This window comes from Schistocerca cancellata, chromosome 5 (genome assembly GCF_023864275.1).
Source record: "Schistocerca cancellata isolate TAMUIC-IGC-003103 chromosome 5, iqSchCanc2.1, whole genome shotgun sequence".
Taxonomy (NCBI): domain Eukaryota; kingdom Metazoa; phylum Arthropoda; class Insecta; order Orthoptera; family Acrididae; genus Schistocerca; species Schistocerca cancellata.
In genome coordinates this window covers 518,948,127-518,964,961 of record NC_064630.1, presented here as the reverse complement: position 1 = coordinate 518,964,961, position 16,835 = coordinate 518,948,127, and the positions used below count along the sequence as shown (strand labels likewise).

The 16,835-nt window shown below is 40.1% G+C and overlaps 1 protein-coding gene across 1 annotated transcript in view; it reads left to right on the top strand.

The window, feature by feature from the left end:
- Positions 1 to 16,835, top strand: part of LOC126187987 (gamma-tubulin complex component 4) — a 163,279-nt gene that overhangs the window by 71,934 nt on the left and 74,510 nt on the right. Inside the window, exons 5-7 of the mRNA XM_049929394.1 lie at positions 5,827 to 5,983; positions 8,465 to 8,618; positions 8,698 to 8,843. Coding sequence (XP_049785351.1) covers positions 5,827 to 5,983; positions 8,465 to 8,618; positions 8,698 to 8,843 — 457 coding nt within the window. The remainder of the gene's footprint in view (positions 1 to 5,826; positions 5,984 to 8,464; positions 8,619 to 8,697; positions 8,844 to 16,835) is intronic.

Genomic DNA, 16,835 nt, shown 5'->3' with positions numbered 1-16,835 from the left:
CGCAACACAGTCATGAACCTTTCCTCTAGAAGCCTTAGTCCCACAGAAATATGAGTCCTTTCGAAAGGCCTCACCTGTTGCCCCACTCCCAAATTCAACCATGCAGGATTAGTTAAAGACCTTCTCTCCTTCTCCCGGACCCTACAGTGGAAACACTTTTTTGCCACCAATCGACCAATCAGACTCAACCAAAGACTAATATTGAACCTTGCCTAACTCAGTTCACTCCTCCAACCAACCGTGATCCACCCCCACTGCCCCCTGTTAACTTTCTAGAATTTCTTATCCTCGAATCTTACCTCATCATCATTCCCCAAAACCCTCAACATGCATACTAACCTTACATCTGCAGAAAGAACTGCAGTCCACCATCTAAAAACTGATCTTGATCTTATAATCCTACCGCCAGACAAAGGCTCCACCACCGTTGTTTTGAACTGCAAGGATTACGTGGCAGAAGTACTCAAACAGCTGTGAGATACTTCCACCTACAAACCCTGCTACAATGATCCCATTCCAGCAGTCCAGCAGGATCTCCAGTCACTACTCAAATCCTTAGGCCCATCCCAGAACAGGGTGTATACGACCCGGGACATCCGGGAAAAAACCGGGAATTTTTTCATCCGGGAGAAAACCGGGAAAAACCCAGGAATTCTTTAGAATTGCTGTTTTTTTTTCATTGTTTTAGTCACCAGTTAAATTTTTGTGATTTTGTCTGGTAAGGACCAATATTCTAATGAAGGATATTACTGTATCCCACTTCTGGAGAATAATACTGCAGCAACAAAACATGAACAAGAGAAAAAAAAACCCACAAAAATAAAACTTCAGTTTCAAAGGAAATGCGCCGTATACAACAACAAAACACAGTTCTCATACAAGCGTTTGCCAACAAAAGTGTGTCAAAGGCTTTAGGAAGAATATGCAGTGCTTCCTAACAACAAATTGCCTCCGATGAGCAGGACGTGACAGCTGTTTACATTAGATTTATTTGAGCAGTTGCAGGCGGGCTCTTGCGCATCCGCAGTTGAGTCGCGTATGGGTAGTACCTTCTCCTGCTTCTGGCTACAGATGTATGGCTGGGCGCCACTATCTAAATTGCTCTGGTTCGAAAATATCGTAGATCCGGGGATGATGCACAGAACAGACTGAGTTGTAGTGGGGAGGTGGGTAGTCTCCACGTGACCTGTGTTTACGCTCTATGATTTTGCTATTTCCTCTTCGTTTATTGCTCTCACATTAAATGAAAACAAAATGAATTTCTGTGGCCGAGAGCTACCAAATGAATTAAAATACGTTTGCATAATTATGGAAGGCTAAAATATGTTGTTAGTTTCAGGTTTTATTTCCATCTTTCTGACAATCAAGCATCGATTGCCTTGCAGAACAATGAAGTTATTTTTGCCGGTTTGCTAAAGAGATTTGGCTTTTGTTAATCTTTTGCGCGGAGGCAGTCAGTTTATTTGAAACAAAGTGTTTAATTTCACACTGTTGCCTAGTTTAAACTGTTCGCTGAATTTCAAGTGCATGTTTTCCACTTTCTAGCTCATATGGCATTATGCCATAAAGAACTAAACATGAGATAATACAGTACTGGTACTAAAGAAAAATTTACATCCAAATCCGGACATACGATTGTGCACTTTAAGCTGAATTATGCATTTTAGTGTGGTTCACGAAGTTCCGACGCTGTTCAAGTATCCTCTTTTGTCTTGTTTCTTTTATGACATAATGCAAGATCTTTTAATATTTTACACTTATGGGCTTCCTATGTCATCATAGCTGCGCAGGCACATTGACGCCTGTTATCTGGCGCTCTCTGGCAACTGCTGAAATGAACCAATTTCTAACAAGTCATGGGAAAATATTGCGAATGGTGGTTTGAAAAGTGTTACTTTCAAAGTAAATTTCCTTTTACGCAAGATGAACTATGTATGATGAATTTCTTAAATCACAGAGTGTTTGACTCTCATTTAAAAATCAACTCTTTGAGGACGACCATCTAGAAGAATTTCGAGCCCAGAAGATCAGAAATTTACGTTGTTATTAAAAATTTTACTGGCACATTTGTGTGATGTATCTTAAAGTGTAACATGCGCAAAAAGGTCAGCATTATATGTGGAAGCTTAGCTTCTCTTGCAGCTTATTAATCTTAGAGACCAATATTATTTGTGAAAGCTTTCAGCACTATGTATATTAATTTAAACCATTAACTTTTCCTTTTTGTGTGTTCGCACTACTGAAGAGTGATCTTGCTGTTGGTTGACTACGTCACGTGTCCTTTGCTGTCATCAGCTGGCGAGATCACGTGTCTAAAGTGCCGGCAAATTCTACGTCTGTGTGGAAAACCTAAACATTCTAAGGATTGATAAGTTTTACAGTGCCGAGGAAAAGTATACTGTCACTTAACACTGAAAAAGTGTATTTTCACCTGGGAGAAAGTGTATTTTCAGCTGGGAAATCCGGGGAAAATCTGGTAATTTTTTTTCCTTGTCCATGTATACACCCAGCAGAACCTCTGCCCAGAGTCCATCTCCCTACTAACCCCTACCACTCCCCACACTACCATCTTCTACATGCTTCCTAAAGTCCATTAACCTAACCACCCAGGAGGCCCCATTGTGGCTGCTTACTGTGCCCCCACTGTGAGAATCTCTGCTCTCGTAGACCAACACCTTCAACCGATTACCCGGAGTCTATCCCCCTATATAAAAGATATCAACCATTTCCTCAACCGATTCTCCACAGTTCCTTTCTCTTTACCACACGGTGCCCTGCTCGTCACTATTGATGCCACCTCCCTGTATGCTAACATTCCTAATGCACATGTCCTTAGTGCTATCGAACACTACCTTTCCAGACGCCCTATGGGTTCCAAACCAACAACCTCCTTTCTAGTCTCCATGACCAACTATATCCTCTCCCACAATTACTTCTCCTTTGAAGGCATTACCTACAAACAAATCTGCAGTACGGCTATGGGCACCCACCCCTCCCCCACCTGGCACCATATAGGGGCCATATAGGGGAATCCTTCCTGAAAACCCAGAATCCTAACCCCCTCACCTGGTTCAGATTCATTGAAGACATCTTTGCTATTTGGATTGAAGATAAGGACACCTTATTCACATTCCTCCAGAATCTCAACAACTTCTCCACCATTTGCTTCACCTGGTCCTACTCAACCCAACAAGCCACCTTCCTAGATGTTGACCTCCACCTCAGAGATGGCTGCATCAGTACTTCCATCCATATCAAACCTACTAACCACCAGCAATACCTCCGTTTCTACAGCTGCCACCCATTCCATACCAAGAAGTCACGTGCGTACAGCCTTGCCACCCGTGGTCATCACATCTGCAGTGATGAGCAGTCCTTCTCTAAATATACCGAGGGTCTCACTGAAGCCTTCACTGGCCGTAATTATCCTCCCATCCTTGTACAAAAACAAATCTCCTGTGCTTTATCTTTCCAGTCTCCCACCACCTCCCAAAGTCCCACAGTCCGGTCACAGAGGAGCATTCCCCTTGATAACTCAGTACCATCCGGGACTAGGGCAACTGAATTACATTCTACACCAGGGTTTCGGTTACCTTTCGTCATGCCCTGAAATGAGAAATGTCCTACCCACTGTCCTTCCCACCCCTTCTGCCATGGTATTCCGCCGTCCACCGAACCTACACAATATACTCGTCCATCCTTACACAACCCCTGCTCCCAATCCCTTACCTCATGGCTCATACACCTGTAATAGACCTAGATGCAAGACCTGTCCCATACATCTTCCTACCACCACCTACTCCACTCCGGTCACTAACATCATCTATCCCATCAAAGGCAGGGCTACCTGTGAAACCAGTCATGTGATTGACAAGGTAAGCTGCAACCACTGTGCTGCATTCTCTGTAGGCATGACAACAAACAAGCTTTCTGTCCGCGTGAACGGCCACTGACAAAACTGTGGCCAAAAAACAAGTGGACCACCCTGTTGCTGAACACGCTGCCAAACATGATACCCCTCATCTCAATCACTGCTTCACAGCCTGTGCCATATGGATCCTTCCCCCAACACCAGCTTTTCTGAATTGCGCAGGTGGGAACTTTCCCTGCAATACAGCCTACATTCCCGTAACCCTCCTGGCCTCAACCTTCATTAGTCACTGTCCTCCCCCAACCAGCCCCCTCCCTGTTCCCATTCCAGCACTACACAGCCGTCATTTCACCGCCACACCCAGACCCAGTCTTTTAATTTATTTTTATTTCTCTCCTTTCCGCTACTTATTCCCTCCCCCCTCCGCACCTTCTCTCCTGCCCTCCATCTAAACTGTAACATTTCACTGTCTGCCACTCTCACCATACTATACCTATTCCTCCCCGTCCCAGCCTCCTCCTTACCCCCACCCAGTCGCCACTCCCGTCATGCGCTGGTGCTGCTGCTTGCTGTGTAGTTTCAGCTCTCTGAGACTGCAGATGTATGTGCAAGTTGCGAGTGAGTGAGTGAGTGAGTGAGAGAGAGAGAGAGAGAGAGAGAGAGAGAGTGTGTGTGTGTGTGTGTGTGTGTGTGTGTGTGTGTGTGTGTGTGTGTGTACTGCTGAGAAAGGCCTTAATGGCTGAAAGCTATGACTGTGTGAATCTTTTTATTGTGCCTATCGCGACTCAGCATCTCCGCTATATGGTGAATAGCAACTTTCCTTCTCTGGTATTGAGGTAAAAATGATATTTTTCAAAAATCATTGCTCCTCAATAATGCATATCTCTAAAAATTTTGGGAATTTGACAGGTACATATAGAGACAATTAGACAGGAAAATCAAGTATGTTTCATTTTTATTTTGAATATTTTTTTCTAAAGTACACCATTTCTGAGATATAAATGTAAAATGAAAAATAGGACCTTTCCATCTTGTAGTATGTTGCCCTCCTAACTATTCCTAACAAAGTCCTTAAGTCAAAAATTCTCACATGTTCCATGCAGTCTACATGCATATTTTGTGCACTTTCTGATTGGATTAATTAAAACTTCCTGTAGGAAGTCAAAATTGCACTCAGTTCGGTGCTAGAGTTGAAAGCAGCAATGTGTTAGTTTCTCTCTAAAATGTGTTGCGCTGTGTCATGTTAATGCTCATTCTACATTTACTGCATCTTGTCCTCTATTTTTTTCTGGTCCATTATTTTCACTGTATATCTATGCATACAATTTGATGTCACACTTCATGTGTTGTTATAACATCTTGGTAGTACTTCAAAAATTATGCAGTGCCACTAGTGGTGCATTAATGAAGACAAATGTGTGGTACAGTCTGCATAGAAAAAAGCAGAGAGTAGGTTACAGTGCCAGTTTGCTCTCTCTGTCTGTCTGTCTATCTGTCTGTTATCTTAGTCCTATACAACTTGCTTTATATTTGTTCTTAAAGCATTTAGCAGTGATGGTGTGGTATGTTCCACTTAGGGGTGTTGTTCTGTTTGTAATTTCACTTGAAAAGTTGGCACAAAAACATGCATGATCATACATGTTCTCTGTCTAATAAAATTGTGAACAAAAGTGCGGTAAACCAAAAACCATTGCTAATTGTTCTGTTCACATTTCACAACACATATGACAGACAGAAATAATGAAATGGTTGTATTTGCTACTCTCTTTCTCTTGTTACAGCACATCTCATTCACCCTCATATATGCACAAGTCACTGATTATAGATAAGTTCATGCCATACAATGTTCCTTGATGTGGTTGTGAACGCTGTCAGAAATTTGTTTGAAAGTTTTTCATTATTTTCTTACCAATGAGAACTCATTTGAGAGCTTATTTTTGCGGACTTCCTTTCAGCATCCTACATAACTGTCACAAAGTATTCTTCAAGCAACTATCCAGCTGGTTATTGTGCGGTGTTCTAGAATGTGGTGATGAATTTCTCATAAAGCAGCAAAAAAAAGAAGATACTGCTCCATCACAGTCCTCACTGGGAACTGAAACCTTTGTGTCGGTATGTAACTGAAATCTTTTAGTTCATACTGATTCTGTTATTTAAGAACAAAAAATATATATATTATTAAAAAATGTACTCATGAAGTGGCAGCAAGAAAAAAGACACAAAAGATGTGAAAACATGTGAGCTTTCAGAGCCAGTGGCTCCTCCTCCTGGCAGGAGGGTTGAAGGGAAAGAAAAAGGTTACTGGACAGGATGAGAAGGAAAGCCTTCCTTTGACCCTTCTGCAAGGAGGACGAGCCACTAGCTCTTAAAGCACACATGTTTCCAAGTCTTTTTCATATGATTTTGTTGTTTGATTGATTTAGCCTTTTTTGTCCATGAAAATCTAAATTAACTGAGCCTCGAAAATATTTTCTGCATCAAGGAGAGAAACTATTTGAAATCTTTGTAGTTCTGCCACTATTATGGATACAAGGACAACACTTTTGAAAACTTTAGTTCCTGCTTTAATAAGAAACTGTTAAATAGCTCTTTAAAAAAGATTTGTACCTCTGTTCAAATTCAATAAGTATTCAGAGATTCTTGGTTTTTAGCTGGACACACATTTTTTCTATGCTTCTAAATGGATAATGTTACAAAAATATATGTAATAGTTATGTTCTATTATTAGTTATCACTTCAGAAACTCATTTTGCTCGCTTTTCCCTAAAACTGAGCAAATTATTCTTTCCTCTTTTTTTTTTCAATTTATAATCTTTGTGTGTGTGTGTGTGTGTGTGTGTGTGTGTGTGTGTGTGTGTGTGTGTGTGTGTGTTTTATTGTTTACCACTAACAGCAGAAGTTAAAACACAAACAAACATAAGAATCAGTTATGTCTTATAGATAGGAATTAAGTATGGATAGACAAAATCAAGAGTACCACTTTGCAGGAAACAATCCATTACTCCCTTTCATTCCTTTATCAAATGCATATAACCTCAGTACCCATGGGTATGTCTTTCACAATGAAAAGTAAGAGTTACCCAAATTTGTCTTTCCAGACAGACAAAATTCTATCAGACTATCTTAGAAACTGGTTTCTTCTGGCATTTATTACCATGAGGACAACAAACTTGTTGCCATTGTGAGCAAGAAAACAACTAGTACTCCCATTATCATCCAGTCTTTGAAGAACTCAACCATATCCTTCACATGGATTTTACTACTGCCAACTGAAATAAGGAGTATGATACTCAAAGCTGCCCCCCCCCCCCCCCGTCCTTTCTCTTAAAAGTCCTGTTATTCTATAGCCTATGCAACCCATGAAATATTATAGCCTTATGCCACCCCCGTGATAATTCCCCTGTGGATGATTAGGGTGCAGAACTTGTTCTGTACAACAACTGCCATTTATTTTTGCAACTGTTCATGGGCATTTTCTATCTGACCAAAGAAAGAGCCATTGCGAAAGCTCTTGGGTGTGTGGTATCTACCAATTGTACTGTAACTACTGTACAGCAACTAAGCAGTTGCTTCTTTGCAAAAATTGCCACTGCCAAACTGGGGTTACATTTAAACTCAACAATCTGCATGCTGAACTTGTTGCACACCACATAATCTTTAACTTCAGTAACTGCAACTGCTTCAATACAAGTGTCATTTGAATTCTGCTGCCCACTCCTGCACTCCTATCAAAGTACCTCTAACTTCCACAGCTGGTAACAGTTCCTTCAGCACATCCTCCATTATCACAACCCACAACCTACCTTTCTACTAGTCTCCATCCTTTGGTACAATTTCTCAGTCAATTTTCCTCACCGTTTTCTGTCCTGTCAGTTTTTACCCCATTCATGCTCTGTTTAAAAGTTTTTCTTCACTTTCTCCTGTGCATTCTCTCTCTCTCTCTCTCTCTCTCTCTCTCTCTCTCTCTCTCTCTCTCTCTCTCCCCCCCCCCCCCCCCCCCCCCTCCCTCCTTCTCCCACTTTCTCAGTTTTGTGATTGTTACTCTATTTCATCCTCATTTTCCTGCTGAGAGCCACTGCCATCTCCTGTCCTGCCACCCAGTACTTCTCTATCCTGAGGACTGCATTTTTGGGTGCATGTCTGAGTGTGGCTGATAGTGTCTGACAGTGTGCTAGCTCTTTCAGAGGCTAGTGAAATTTCTATGTTGTTATGGGTGTCCATGTGCCATACATCAGTCAAATGCAGGTGGGTCATTGCCTTTCCTAATTTTTGTTCATTATACCACTCTGAAATTTCCAGTACTGTCACAGTATACTTTTAAAATTTTTATTAAAGTTTCATTTTATATCACTTGAGATATTTGTGTATTGAAAGTACATTATGTACCAGATTACATTTTACTTTCTACATTATACATAACACTAATGAAGTTTTAAGAATAGTTATTGTTTTCTTGGTAATAATACAGAAGTGGTTACTGTAACATTGACAATGTGTTTCTATTGTGTTGTCCAGCAACTGAGATGTATAATTTTGTAGTAATTCTGTAATGATTTCTAACAGTTCTGACTTTAATGTATTACTTATTTACAGAGGAATGAGAGTCTGGTTAATTATCCCACATATAATGACTATTTTATTGACTTCAGTGTTGTGCCTCCGTATATCTCAATATCATCTGCATACAAAATTTTGTTCATTGGACAAACAATTCTTATGTTCAGAAGTGATCCCCGAGAAAAGAGAGGTAATGTTTTGTAGTTTCGGTACCATAGTTACATTGTCTCATAATTTAGCATTTTGTATGCTAATAATTATCTTTGCAGTTAAGAAACACAAGAGTGTTGCCACCATTTGGGGTGACAGGGAGAATGAGTTTTGTGTGAAGTTGAAAGAACTGCAGGCGATGGATACCTTCAATGTCTCACAGTTTGAAAATACGATTGAGGAAATTCGGCTTTGTGTTACCGAGGTTAGTACTGTTTCTTTTAGGTTACTCTTGATATGTTTGTACCAAAAATAATTCACTTGGAAGATGCAAAGAATGAATTTTATACTTATGCTTGTGACGAGTTACCACATTTTTGTTCTGTATATGAAAGCATTGTGAACATGCATCTTTGTTAATTCACTAGGATTAGGTGGAGGGAGGGCCCCATGGAGTGTTGACCTAGAAGCCAAAATTGTCAATAAAAGTGTGTGTGTGTGTGTGTGTGTGTGTGTGTGTGTGTGTGTGTGTAAAAAAATCAGTCTCTTACAGTTAATATGATCACCAGTAGAAGAAATCAAGCGCTACCAGAGAACCTTCCTGCAATGTGGCACTGAAACAAGGGGGTTTTGTGATAGTTTGTGCAAAATCTGTGCTGTGGTGTCACAGAGGTGTGGAATTACCAGTAGGCATGACTGTCTTTGTCTATTCTGAAGTATGTTTCTGTGATAGAGGTTGCGGTGGAAGTCATCAGTTTTCCATATTGTACAGTCAGGTAGAGCAGTCTGACTAGTGCTTTTATTTATTTATTTTTATCTGCTGAATATACAGGTTATTAAAAACAAGAGTATTCCATATTTTGAGAGTGGTGGTATGGACAAAAACAAGAAAGAAAAACCAGTAAAGATAGGCTCTAAAACTAAGAGCTATAAGCCTTCATTCATCTTTGCTACTGTGAAACACATCTCTTCTGCTGCTAGCTCTTTGCTATATGAACAACTTACAGAGTGCAGTAAACAAACAAGGAAACAATCTCAGAGAAAATGGGCTGATACTATATCATACGTTAACCACATCTCCACCCACTGTTGAAAAGGTACTTTCTCTAGCAGGACAGGGACATTCTTTTGAAGACACTGGAGATACCTTTGACCAGCCAACCTGTTTGGTAGTATGTAAGTTCCTTTTAGCCTCTTGCCAATAATTACTGTCAATACATTAACCAAAAATTGGTGCTGATGCCTTGCTTCTTAAACTGCATGTGGCTTTCGCATATCAGTTCACACATGTTTGTTATGAAAATTGAGAATTTGATCTTACATGAAACCAGTCTCATATGTGAACAGTCTCCATTCTGAAAAGTGGATCTACATCATATCTCTGTAACAGCCATTGACAGAACTGCTTGCAGCAGGCTTATCGTATAGCTGAGGACCTTGGACACACCCTATGTTATATGAGTATAACAATTGTTTACGTAGGATTGGCCCAATAGTGCTGAAATTCTGCCACTTACACTAGTTCCAGGCTCTTCTTCCATTCGTTGAAATACTTGCTCCTCCACAACAGGAGTATGAATGTTGTGAGGTCTGCCAGAATGCTCTGTTGATGGAGCCATAGAGCAAGAGTGTGTTAGTCATGGGAAAAGATAGTTGAACAATGGTGCAGTTTGTACCCTGTGTTCTGGTTATTTTTCAGCATACAGGACATGGGGTTGATGGTTGCTTCCATTTGCGAAACCATAACATAAGTTCATGTCTGCCATTTCCCATGTGTAATAATAGGCTTCCATTATACTGGTAAGCACAAAGATAAAACCACAATGTAATAGCATTTCACAAACTTATCAGAGAACAAGCTGGTTCCATTAGAACTAATGTATGTGCTGTACTTATCCAGAACTATGAATGTGGTTTACAATAACAACACTACTGGATGTTTGCTGCATGCTGTATCCATGGACAACAACAGAAGAACGTATCTTCATTTGTTTATTGCATTCTGTAGGTTGTTCGTATTAACAAAGAGCATGTAGTAGAAGTGCTTTACGTAATGAAGATGAACAAATGCTCATAGCTCTTAAGGCATGCGGTTTAGGGCTCTTGTTTACTGGATGTTTTCTTCCTTGTTTTGGTCCATACTATCACCTCTCGAAATATGGAATACTTTTTGTTGACACCTTGTATATGGAGAGTATTTATCTGATTATAGTATCTCTCTTAAAGCAGCAAGTTTGTGTAGCTGTGGGTGATACAAACTGTTATGCGCTTTGGAATTTGTTGCTGTTACTTGTGGGCTTCTATCAGTTTAATAATTTTCAACTTCAGGTCACTTGTCGGATTTTTTTAAGCACCTTGTATTCCATATTTAATGTAGTTGTTATTTACAGTGAACAAATTATAATGCAGACTGGTCTTACTTTCTTTTCCTCCGATCAGAATGACACCACGTCAAAATATTTGGTAAAATAAGAAGACTGTATGGGCTCCTTTCCGTGGGTATATCATTGGCTGTATACATCTTTTACCTATGAATTTAAGTGAATTACATGTTAGTACTGGTTTCATTAGGTTTAGACGTTCAGTTGTGACTCTTCATGAAGCATTTTTATGCTTGGCGAGACAGTTTCCCAATATTTTTATTGGATTTTGCAGGTTCATTTGAAAATAAATTTTCTGTATAATGTATCAAATTACAGTAATTGTGCGCATAGAGAATAGGTTTTGAAAATATAATGTTGAATAAAATTTTTTTCTTTTAAGCCACATAATTTTGAAAAAATTCTAGAGCTTTAACAACTGTCTCTGCCATAGTCATCAGGAGTAAAAACTAGTGATTGATGGGACTGGAAATATGTTCTGCTCATATACAAGTGTGAGAGCAGCATCTGGGACTAGGGGAGATCTGAAGTGACTCATGGATCAAGTGATGTCAAGTGGCGTGAGGAACTGGTGCCCATCTGAAACTGCTGCTCTTGCCTCCCTACAAGGGTTAACAGGGTGCATACGCCCTGGGACAACCAGTATATTCACGAAAAATTTTTTCATTTGAGAACAACCTAGCATTTTCATTGAATTATGGGAATTTTTCATTGTTTTAGTTTTCAGTGAAATTTCTGTATTTTGATCGTAAGAACTGATAGTCTAACAAAGAATGTTACTTTAGCTCTCTGCTGCATAATAATACTGCAGCAGTAAAACATAAACAAGAGAAAAACGCCAAAATAAAACATTAGTACCAAACAGAATGTGCCATTTACAACAAAACACAGTGCTGCAGGCATCTGCCGGCAGCAAAATGTAAGGCTTTAGGATGAAGACTATGCAATACTTCATAACAAAACCTACCTTTTGATGAGTGTGATTTCACAACTGTTGACATTTCTAACAGGTCGTGGGAAAATATTGCAAATGGTGGTTTGAGAAGTGTCACTTTCCAAGTAAATATCCTTTTATGCCACATGAATTATGTTACTTGTGAGAATATGCGATGAATTTCTTAAATCATGGTGCATTTGTCTGTCATTTGTAACTTTAACACTTTGAGAACCAGCCACTTAAAAAAATTTTGAGCCCAGAAGACCAGCCATTAATGCCATTATTTAAAATTTTGTGTGCCGTTTGTGTTTGATATATCTTAGAGGATAAACAGGCTAAAAAAGGCCATGGTTCAAGATTAGTTTTTCAGATGTATTTCAGTTCTTTCCTAGATTACAAATTATGCAATAATGATGGCAAAAAGTATAATTGCCCATAAAAATGTGAGGTGAGTTTTTGAGCAATTTCATATGCTCCGGCTTTTCTAGGAAAAGTCAAAGTGCTCGAAAGAACATGTATTCAGCCAGGTAACCCACAAAATATTTGATGCAAAGCAGTGAAATTTATAATGGTGCTTGTCAGAAATATTCAGCTGCTACAGTTTAAGCTGTGCTCTTGGGTCCTGCCTAAACGTGCACTCTGAGGGAGGGGTGACAGCATAAATATTTTTGGTGACCAATATTATATGTGAAAGCTTGGCTTTTCTTGTGAATATACTATACTATATAGTGGAGCAGTTGAGTCACAGACAGGCACAACGAAGAGACTACTAAATGCTTAAACTTTCTGTGGTGTCACCGCCAGACACCACACTTGCTAGGTGGTAGCTTAAATCGGCCGCGGTCCATTAGTACATGTCGGACCCGCGTGTCGCCGCCATCAGTACTTGCAGACCTAGCGCCACCACATGGCAGGTCTAGAAAGACGGACTAGCACTCGCCCCAGTTGTACGGACGACATTGCTAGCGACTAGACGTACGAAGCCTGTCTCATTTGCCGAGAGACAGTTAGAATAGCCTTCAGCTAAGTCCATAGCTACGACCTAGCAAGGCGCAGTTAACCATATCTGGAGAGAGTCTTACTTGTATTCACCATGGAGATGTACCACACAGGAGAATAAAGTTGAGTATACGAGAAGCTCCGTTCTTTTCTTTATAGCATTTATGAAGTATCCTGTTTCAGACTTAACGCAGGACGGCGTGAGTTGACGCGTGCCCTATTCGGCCCCTTCATAATAACACTGTGTCGGCACTTCTGTCGACACACATAACACTTTCAGCCATGAGGCCTTCTTCTGAAATAGACAATCAAACATACACACACACACACACACACACACACACACACACACACACACACACACACACACACACACAGAAACCATTGTCTCTGGCTGCCTGGGCCAGACTGGGTCATGTCATGTATATAAAATCATCTAAGGTCCAAACACTGTGTGTCAGTCTTTGTGGACTTAAAGAAGGCATACAACTCCATAGACCAGGAGCTCATGCTGAACAGCCTAAATGAGTTCGTGGTTGACCTTAAACTGCAGGTATTAATTAGAGCTACCCTAAAAGACACAAAATCCAAAATAAAATTCCTCGCGTCTCTCAGATTCCTTTGATGTCAGAACAGGCATCAGGCAAGGTGATGGCCTGTCTCCAATGCTTTTCAGCTGCATCCTTGAAAAGATCATCAGAACCTGGTGCAAAAGGTTAATGGAAACCAACTACACCCTGTTGCAAATTGGAACCAGATCAAAGGGGATCAAGGTAGACTGCTTGGCTTTTGCTGATGACATAGCCATTCTGTCAAACGACGTAGACACCACTAGAGTTCAAATCAAACTGTTAAAAGAAATCACTGAACAAATATCATTTGAGAAAACAGAAGTCCTGACTAACATTAAAGACGCCCCACCAAAGCTCCGTACAAAATATGGTTTTATCACCCAGGTAGACAAATTCAAGTATGTTGGTGAGATCATCAAGAAAAATGGACTAGACAGGGAAGTGCTTAGGAAACGGATAAGCAAGCTAGAAACAGATACCAAACATCCCGCCAATCTACAACAAAAAATGCCTTTCCTAGAACACTAAGATACATCACTATGAAACAGCTTTGAAGCCAGTAGCTTTGTATGCAGCCAAAACCTTATCCCTAAATGCTGATGAAAGACTCCTCGAAGAACTGGAGGAAAAAGAACACAAAATCAATAGAAGAATCCTAGGATCCAAGTACAAGAATGGCATCCATCAAAACAGGTCCAAAAAGGAAGTCTACAGTAAACTAGAAAACAATAGACACAATCCGTAAAAGGTGGGGATGATTTTATGGTCAACTCAAACAAGTGGATGGAAATAGGTTAATAAAAAATATATTTTTTGATTCAAAACCAAAAACTACAATGCCATAATTTAAAAACACCAAAGAAGGCCTCCAGATGCTACATATCAAACCCGAAGATGCTTTAGACAGAGTTCTTTTCCGAAAGAAGATAGGGGCAAACAGAATAACCCAAGACGAGCAATCGAAAAGAAGAGATGGTGTCCTTTGGACAGAAGAGCGCAAGCAGATCCACTCACAATGAATGAGGGAAATCTGTGCTCGGAAAAAAACCAGGCTTAGTGCTAAGTGCATCAAGACTTAAAATCGTCCTAGATGGCCACAACAAATAAATAAATAAATAAATAATAAAGAGCCCAGTCTGGCCCAGGGAGCCATAAACAATGGTTGGTTGTGTGTGTGTGTGTGTGTGTGTGTGTGTGGGGGGGGGGGGGGGGGGGGGCGCGCGCGCAGCGCGCGCGGACGTGGGCATGCGCGCTGTGTTTTTTGTGTGAATGTGTGTATATGTTGTCTGTTTCAGAAGAAGGCCTCATGGCTGAAAGCTTACACATCTACTAGTCTCTTTGTTGTGCCTGTCTGGGAATCAACATCTCCACTATATAGTGAGTGCAATCTATGCTTTTCATAATATTGTCATTATTCCATCCTGGATTTTCCATTGTTTAATTTAAACAATTAACTTTTCCTGTTTGTGTGTTCACACTGCCTAACAGTGATGTTGGTATTGGATGACTACATCACATGTCCTAGCTCTGAATGATTGCTGTCATTGAGCAGCGAGATCACGTGACATGAGCTATGATTGACAAAAGCACATTGAGCATCCCAATCTTGATGTCAGTGCTTTGGAAGCTACCGCACTGTATTTGGTGGAAATTGTATTTATACTTTCGTAATATGAAAATATGCATTGTACATGTTAACATGCATCAAAAATCTTTCCAAAGTACATTGTTTTATGCTGGTTTTCATTTCCTAAAGTGCTGAGAAGTTCTATGCCAGTGTATAAAACCTTTACTTTTCAAAGGTTTAATAAGCTTTACATCTCCGAGGGAAAAGTATATTTCACTTAATACAGAAAAAAATGTACCTTCACCTGGGATGCAGTGTATTTTCTCCCAGGAAAAAATGTGTTTCCACCCAGGAAAAAGCGTTTTCTTTTCAACCAGGCAATCTGGGATTTTTTCCCTTCTCCAGTTACACAACTTGAGGAAGCATCTATTTTAATGTCCACTTGGAGTATCAAATGCTGCAGTTCATACTGTAGGTGTTGGTTGTTAGAAATCGTCATTGTTCTGTGTCACAATCTGTTCAAAACTGCTTTCTTGTTCACAGGATGGTGAAAACTGTTTGTTTGCACTGGTCAGTGTGGGCTGGTCTCTTGTTTTGATGCAAGGATGGACATTATTTACATCATTGACAAAATGTAGCAGTACACTTTTACTATGAGGTCATATCAAGAAAGTATTGTCTGTGTCCCACAGGAATAAGATGAGCATAAGATCAAAGTTCAGTGCTTGTTCTTTCCCATTTCTGTTTTCTCACAATATTGATCACAGTACAGGAAGTACACTGTAGTTAGAATATGGTGAAACAACTTTACAGTCCCAGGTGCAAACTGGCCAAAAGATCCAGTGTATTGTAGGTGGTGATTGTTAGAACCTATTTTTGTTTTCTTTTCCTTGTTCTCAAGTAATACGAATAAGCTCTCATCATTCTTCCATGGTGATATTAGATTTTGATGACTTTTGTTAAGGTGCAGCTAATAGTTAGCATTACATCCTTCACTGCTTTGTGTGAGAGATGTCTAATGCATTGCATATTCTGCTAGCAATGGCTGGTTTCATTATATGTCATGGGGCTAGAGAAAAACAAAGGCTTTTGTTCAGCCATGCAACAGAGCTGTTGTCCAGTTCTTGGCTGGATAGGTTAACCACTGTCCTATAGGCCCTATTGGACTTCATGTCTCCATGTCTACTTGTCTATGTTTTAAGTGCTCAGACTTGCTACACTGCTTAAGTTTCTGGTTGCACAAACTAGTATGCTGCTGCACTACTGTTGCTATGTCTACCCATTCTCAATCGAATGGCAACAATGCTGCTGAGAGAAATTGGTGACATTCAACTAGGCTTTTGATATTAAGATAAAGTTCACACTTCGCCTGTCATATCCTGTACATTACTATGGCATGGCTAGTCTTCTTTAAAATTATGTCCACTGTAGTACTTTGAATAGATTGCTTAACTGTCCCAAAGTTAGGAAGTACCTCCTTGTACCAACAGTGTTTCAAAAATGCTAGAGAACTCAGCAGACATATTGTCATTTCTGCACTTTTTTTGACAGTCTTGCACTGTGCCACCTAATGTCACATGGTCCCAGAGTGGATTTGTCCAAATAGTCTTCCTGCACATACGCCGATTTGGTTGCTCCTCTGGAAGGTTCCGGACACTGCTACTGTACTTACATAAATAGTGCACCAATTGTCAGTTTTAAAAAAAAAGGCCATATCTGAAAATGTTTCATGAAGTCTTTCATTAAAATTAAATACCCTGTGCTGCAACAAAGGGAAGTTAAAGCTATTACCAGAGATTAA